Source organism: Rhinatrema bivittatum, chromosome 6 (assembly GCF_901001135.1).
Source record: "Rhinatrema bivittatum chromosome 6, aRhiBiv1.1, whole genome shotgun sequence".
NCBI classification, from domain to species: Eukaryota; Metazoa; Chordata; class Amphibia; order Gymnophiona; family Rhinatrematidae; genus Rhinatrema; species Rhinatrema bivittatum.
In genome coordinates, this window is record NC_042620.1 from 41,776,208 (window position 1) to 41,783,790 (window position 7,583).

At 50.8% G+C, this 7,583-nt stretch overlaps 1 protein-coding gene across 2 annotated transcripts in view; it reads right to left on the bottom strand.

Moving 5' to 3' along the window:
- Positions 1–6,439, bottom strand: part of LOC115093193 (5-hydroxytryptamine receptor 5A-like) — a 55,920-nt gene extending 49,481 nt beyond the window's left edge. For both annotated transcript variants that reach the window (XM_029604893.1, XM_029604892.1), the window contains exon 1: positions 4,827–6,439. In XM_029604893.1, coding sequence (XP_029460753.1) covers positions 4,827–5,597 — 771 coding nt within the window. In that variant the 5' untranslated portion in view covers positions 5,598–6,439. The remainder of the gene's footprint in view (positions 1–4,826) is intronic.
- Between the last annotated feature and the right edge of the window lie 1,144 nt (positions 6,440–7,583).

Consider the following 7,583-nt stretch of genomic DNA (forward strand, 5'->3'; position numbering starts at 1 on the left):
AAAATGGTAAACAGAATTGTCATTAAGCATATGGGGACAGACTTAAAGATCTAAACATGTACACTCTCTGGATAGGCTGTATAGTGTATCTGCCATCATGTTCCATGGTTTGGTTTTTTTCCTTTGCCTGGAGATGGAACGAGATGAACTTCCTGCTATCCCTCAAAAGGTAATATATCACTACTAGTACACTATAGCAGAATGAGGGGGGGGGGGGTCAAACAATATTACCCTTACTCACAAGGCAGCACAGAACATACTTAGAGACCAAGAAAATGGTTTATGGTTATCAGCAGTTTATGGGAGGTCAGTTTTCCTTTAAATGCCATGGAGAAAACTGAAAGACAGTGGACTGGCATCCCATGGTAGGGAGAATATTGTGTGGCATGTACTAGCTTCTCACTGAGTAGTTTTACCCAATTATTCCACATCCAGGCACCACAAGCTGTAATTGGCTGTGCATGGAAAAACATTTTATTTCATTTATTGGTTTTCTTTTTCATTTCTTTTGCTTCATTTTGAAATGTATATCATTTCGTTTCTTTCGATTTTAGTAAGCACAATTTTTTATTTTTTTATTTTTTTTTTTTTTTAAACGTGAGCTATATTTTTACCATGCGTATGCTTTACTTCTAATGCACACTAAGGCACTGCAGCATGCACTGCCACACTAATGAGTGTTAAAATGATGCAACACCGCAAAACAAAATTGGGTAGTTTTGTATAGTTTTGGATGGGGAAAAGACATAAAACATAACTAATATTGTTGATGTTTTCATGTGGTTTCAAAATGACCATGCACATGATGTGATTCTTATCTTGAATGCCGGTATAGAAAAACGCTAAATAAATAAATAAATACAAGCGATTCTCTTCTGGAATCCAAACAGCACCGACCACTGCAAATCTTTCAGTGACCCATTCATGATGAAGATGCACGCTTTAAGCGAGTTTTGCTACCCTGTTTGGAAATGTGAAAGCCAAATATTTTTGTCTAGGGATTGTTACTAGCATCGCTTCTTAAACAGAGGGACGTGCTCGGTGCCAGTGTTGATGGAGAGGGGTGAGGGGATGGATGTGATGTTCGGAGCACGTTACAACTCAAGACATTAACCTTATAAAATTGCATTCCCTAGCTAGATCGACTGGCTGCATGGCTGATTCCCCCTACAATCTGGTTGGGAGCCATGGACTTGATTTCTAAATTGGCTTCTCTTGTCAGCTGCCAGAGCTGAACTATTTACCTGACAGTCAGCTTCGAAATTGAGATCGCCATCTATTTAATATCTGTTCTAAAGAAAATTCGGCAGCGGATGCCCAGTGCAGCCTGTTTTTTTTTTTGTTGTTCATATGGTGCACAGTTCCATTGTGCGTTCTCTCTGATGCAGCAGAGATTTTGAGGGCAATATTAAAGGACATTTGAGGAGGGGTAAACAGTGATTTAGCTGTGCAAACTGACGGTCTGATTATTGTTTATCTATTTGATGAATATTCCGCTTTTTTTTTTTTGGAACTTCAAAGCGGCTTATCTTTAGGTACTGTAGGTATTTGCTAATCGTCCTTCCTCAAATGATGTGCAGGGCTCCACAAAGCTTTCAGCCACATTTAGGGCAGGGGAGGCGATCCCAGGGGAGCTGTTTTGAGTAGGCTCGGAACATGCCACCTGTAGATCTGTGTTATTCAATGTACGCAGGGTATCTTCCATAAAAACCTTTAGCTGCACACAAAGCATGCACTTTCCCCAGGAAATCTGGCACAAACTCCACAGGTAAAAAGATGCCTGCAGACTTTTCACCCAAGCAGTTTGGAAACGGCCCCCTTCAAAAGGCAAGAACCCCCCTTCCACTCCCCCACAGCCACCTCTCCCCCGTTATCCTGCTGCTCCTCTACTTCCCATTCCCAGTGCCTCCATTTACCCCTAACCACTGCCCTATTCTCTCGCCCCCCTCCTGTCCAGTGCTGCTGTTCTGCCTCCTAACCCCCCATCAGTTCTCGCTCTTCCTCACCACCTCATCTGAGAGGTGGGACAGAAGAATGATGGCCTGGGGCTTACTGGAGGAGCAGAGGCAGAACAGTGCAGGAAGAAGGAAAGAGAATGGCAGCACCTAGCTGAATGAGAGTGACAGCAGAGAGAACAGACCCCATCAGCACCGGATGGGAGGAGGTAAGGGCTGGATTTAAGATGTTAGCACCCACGAAAGAAGAGTAGAAGGGGGGAGCGTCTTTGAAGAAGCACCAATGACCTAAGGTAAGTGGGAGAAGCTGGATATTTAGCGCCTTTACATTTGACATTCCAGGCAGTCGCCTATCCCTAAACCCAGGCCTGGGAGGAGAGCAGCAGTGGGATGGAAGGGAAGAGAGAATCTGAGAGCAGTGGGAGGTGGAGGGGAAAAAAGGAAAGAGCAGTGACAACAGGTGTCAGGGAGGAGAGAAAGCAGGAAAGGTGGAAGGGGTTGGGCAGGGGAGTGTGCTAGCAGTGGGTGGGAGGAGAGAGCAGTGACACTGGGTGAGGGCAAAATAGGAGAGATGGTGACAGCAAGTGGATGGTGAGACAGCGGGGCAGTGGGTTTGAGTAGTGGCAGCAGGTGAAGGGGAGGAGAGCTAGCATGGTAAGTGTCAGTGGGGAGATAGAGCGGCAGCACCAGCAATTAGGCAGATGCCACTCTCTAAGTACACTGACTTCCGCAAGTATCTTGCCTACGCCTTGTATATTCCTGTAAATAGTCCGTTGCAGTTTTAATTATTGCTTTAATTCCTCCACCTCCTGCTCTTTGTATACTCCTCCTTGTTCGCCCTCCCTGTTCATTGTAATTTCTACCTTTAAAGTTACATTGTAAACCGGTATGATGTATGCATACTAATACCGGTATATAAAAGTTTTTAAATAAATAAATATGTCCTCCTCACCGCTAGTGCTATCACACTCTCTCATTCCCCACCCCCTCAACCTGCTGCCAACATTCTCCTCTCCCTGCCACCCCTGATTTTGTCTGACCTGCCCCCACCAGTTCTTCTCCCCCCCAGACCAGGTGTTGACTTGGTCTCTCTTCCCCCCACCTGGTATCAAAACTCTCTCTGCTACTCCACCCAAACCAGTGTCCTTGCTCTCTCCCATCTCCCACCCAGTGTCTTCCTCTTCCCGACTCCCTGGTGCCCCCTCCCCCCCCCAAGCACAAGATAGCAGCACTTTCTTCTCCCCTCTACCCAACCAGTGCAGTCGTTCTCTCCTCATCCAGCGCTTCCTCCATTCCTGTCTGTCTTCTATCATCTGCTGGTGACTCTGCTGCACTGCCTCCTGGGTTGCTAGAAGGTGACAAAGGAGGAGATACAGTGGCGAAAGAGGCTAAGGTCGTGGAGACAAGTTTATGGGGAATTGTTAAGAGGAGTGGCAGGAGTGTTGCCACACATGTAGTTTTTCCTTTAAAATTCTTTCCTCGGGCTGACCGAATGACTGTGCTGTGCACGGCTTTGTAAGAGCTAAGGATGGCCAGAGCTAGCGCCGCAGCAGAGGTAGCATTCACAGCCCCCTGGGGTGGGGGAGGGATTCTCAACCATCTCTCAGAGATATCCGGATTCTAGAGGCTCTGGAAAGAGCCTGTGTCTGCTACCCCCGGCAGGGGCTGTCCCTGGCAGGTCTGGGCAAACTTGGGGGGGCAGGGCTATAAAACGTGACATCACCACCCCGGCTAGGTGCCTGTGAATGATGGCTCAGGGCACCTTAGCAGGAGAGAGGCTGGAGGAAACTGCCAGGCACTAAATAGTCATTCTTCAAACCAATTCGATCAGCCTGCTTTTTACAAGTTCAGTAACTTGGCTGGGGAAAAAAAACCCACCTCTTTCACAACTGTCCTCAGATGGGCACACTTGACTAGTGTTAAGTAAATAGTTTCGCACAATCCACTTCAGGGTAACATGTAGGCTAGCCAAAGGATTGCAAAACCCACTTCAAATAAAAATGAGTCATGCAGGCTAATCCATGAATGAAGCCGGCATCATCTACGGAAAAATCAGCACGGGGCACTGGCACGGCAGTCACTGCTCAGGTCTATTTCCAACTTGTGAAGTGCTCGAGTCCTCACTTTATGCTGGGAAATCGCTGTTCTTAGCAGATGAATAAAGCTCATGGATTTCACACGACTTCCTGTTTAGCTTAACAGTCTAATGCAACTAATTAAAAACAACAGCTCATTACAACCAAGACATCTTGGATACAATCAGACATCCCAAATAGCGCTTGGTTAAGTAATTAGCATTTCAAAACGGCAGTTTTATTTGGCCCAGGAGGTTTACACGACTTGAGAGAGAGAGAGAGAACAGCTACACAGACTCATGCATATTAATTTGTACTTGTATTATAGGGTTGCAACTAAATGAGGAGCAAGCGCCAAGCCCAGTAATTACATTAAACAGAAAGTAACTTTAGTTAAAATAAGCCTTTGTAAAGCAATAGAAGGGAATGCGGCTCCGAGGAAGCCGAGCCCGGCGATCGCACCCTTTACAGGATATTCTCCTGGTTCAATTCTTCCTAATCATAGCCTCACTGTTCAAAGTCTCTTCTTTTGTCTGTCGATCTTAGTAAGTAGGCTGTAAGCTCCATCCCCTTGTGTGCAGCGCTGTGTACGCCTGGTGACTACAGAAATGCTACTTTTTCCTGAAATATTGGGACTCCCTGACCATAAGCCACGGGGCTCTCCGCGCTTACTATTTACCGGCGGTGGCTCTTTAAGGCCTGCGGGCATCCTCCGCGAAGAGCTGCCCACCGCGGGAGCGCTTTGAAACCAGCGGCGGCGGCAAGGACACGTTAAAGGGGCCGGCGCTCGCCTTACCTGCACGACCTCGGGCAGCGGCGCCACCACCGCGTTCCGCCTGCGCCCGCCGACGCGGAACTTGGCCGCCTTGTAGATCTTCCAGTAGACGAAGAGCACGACGCCCAGGGGCAGGTAGAAGGCGCCGAAGGTGGAGACGACGGTGTAGGAGGGCTCCTGGCTCACCTGGCAGCTCTCGGCCGCCGCCGCTGCCCCCTCCCCCACCTCGTCGTCGCCGCTCTCCCCCCAGCCGGAGAGGGGCGCCAGCGAGATGGCGGCCGAGAGGGCCCACGTGAGGGCGATCATGAGGTTGGAGGCGCGCCGGCGGGCGCGCAGCGTGTACTCCAGGTGGCGCGTGATGGACCAGTAGCGGTCCAGGGCGATGGCCGTCACGTTCCAGATGCTGGCCGTGCAGCAGAGCACGTCGAAGGAGACCCAGACGCGGCAGAGGCGCCGGCCCAGCCGCCAGCGCCGGCCCGACAGCTCGTTCACCAGGCCCAGGGGCATGACCAGCGCCGCCACCAGCACGTCGGCGACGGCCGTGGAGGCCACCAGGTTGTGCGGCACGCGGTGGAAGGTCTTGACCCGCAGGATGGTGGCCAGCACCAGCAGGTTCCACAGGAAGGTGGCGACGATCAGCAGCACGAGCAGGGTCAGGGTGAGGACGCCGAAGACGGAGAAGGCGCCCCGGCGGGGGGCGGCCCCCTCTGAACTGCCGTTGACCCCCGCCGCCGCCGCCATCGAGCCGTTCATGTCCCGGGCGGCTGCGGTGCCCACGGAATCTGGGGGCATCAGCGAAGTTCCGGCGGCGCTGCCCGACGAGTTTATTCCACCCCGGCAGGGCAGGGAAGCATCGCTTTATATTTTATTTTATTTTTTTTTAAACACAGAGGGCAAAGGGGACCCCCCCCCCCCCTTAATATTCCCGCACACAAATGATCCGTCGTCCGGAGAAAGAAGAAGGTTGGGAAGGGAGAGCCAAGCCGGCTCCGAGGCTAGGGCTTCCTTGCAGGAGTGCGGCTCCCCGGGACGGAGGAGAGGGCTTCGCTCGGCGGAGGGAGGCGGGCGGCCGCGCGCTCACATTTCCACTTCAAAGCCTCCTGCGGAACCGCAGCCCGGTGCAGGCGATTGAGCCGCCGCTCGCCCATCCTCCTCTATGCAAACGACCTGCCGGCAGGAGGGGGGGAGAAGACAGACCCCTCCCCCCCCCCCCCCCCCCCGCAATCGCTCTCCCAAACTTTCCGTCTCACAGTCGTCCGTCCCCCCCCGGCTAAATCGCTTGCACCGCGTTTGTCGGCTTCCAGTTGATTGAAAGGCGCAATTCGTTGACGGGGGAAATGATGATAAAGTTGACCAGGATATTAATAATAGTTTTGAAAAGAAGTCAGGGAAAAGCTGCGTTAATTCACGTGCAGCCCACGGGCTGAATCGCACTCTTGCGCCCGATCAAAAGCGTCGTCCTCAGCCTTCCAGATTCCGGCGATCCTCCTCCCCTCCTCCTCCTCCTCCATGTGCCGTTCCCGCACTCGATCCTCGCTAGAAAGCAAACCGGCAGCGCCTGCCTGACCTGCTGAGCCCTTTGACCTTTCTCCGAAACGCCACCCAGAGCAGATGCTAGTTTATGCGGGCAGAGTCGAGGCGGCTGCTGAACGGGGGCGATTGACTGGAGAGACGCGTCCCCCTTCTGTTTAATGAGACAGCCGGACACGTGCCCGCCACCCCGGAGCCGCTATATCCCATCCCTGAAACCGGGGGCGGCAGACACTGTAAGCGATCATTCCGTTGTCATTAATTCCTGCTCAATGAGCCGAGCCTGTCTGCTAATTTGCGGACTGGGATTTCTTTGCAATTCGCCCCTTCTGCATGATTTTTTTTTTTGATCGCCGGGGGAGCATTATTCGCCTCTAATAAGGTTAGAAGGAAGAGTGTTGGGGGGGTTTACCAATGAGTAAACACAAAAATGTCAAAAGCCCTTCGGAGCAAGCAGCTTTCCGTCATTCTTTGGAAACCCTGACAAGCATCCATAGGCGGAATAGCCTGGCAAATTACATCAGGGCGCCTACCGTGTGTCTCAGGACCAAAATCGTCGGGTTCGTTTTATAAATGTTTGGTAAAATAGGAATAAGTGGTGAAGTGCTCCATTTTTGCAGCTTCTGTCTTTAAAGTTAAAATATAAAGTGATTGAACAATATACTGCAAAAACAGTGATCTTAAATACGTATTTACATAGATAATCATGTGTCCTATTCCATGAGCCCTGAAACATCTGCTGAGTTAAGGAATTATCCTTTCGGATACGTGATTAATGTCTTTTAAAGGGAAAGCTGACTTTGCAGTATTCCCCCCACACAGTCCTACCCCAAACCCCCTACCCTCAGCCACTCTTCATTTTCTACTGCCAGCCACCTGTCCTGCCAGCTCCCCCTCACCCTTGTGTTGTGCTACTGATCTCCGTTTTTCGCTCCCTACACCAGGTGTCTGCAAGCTTTCAGGATAGCAGAGCATCTCATGTTTGTTTGGTTTTTTTTTTTCCGTTATCCAAAATATTCTGAGAACCACAATCCTGGCCTAGGACACTCATGTAAATTGTCTCCCCTTGCTTAGCAGTCTCTCTCTTTCTGTCGCTCTGAATCCCCTCTTCTCTAGCAGTCACTTTCTCTCATTCAATTCCCCACACCACTCTCCCAGCATTTTCTCTCTCTCAATATCTCCAACCCCAGCGGTCAATCTTTGTCTCTCAGTTGTCCCCCCCCCCCCCCCCATGCCCAACAGTCACTC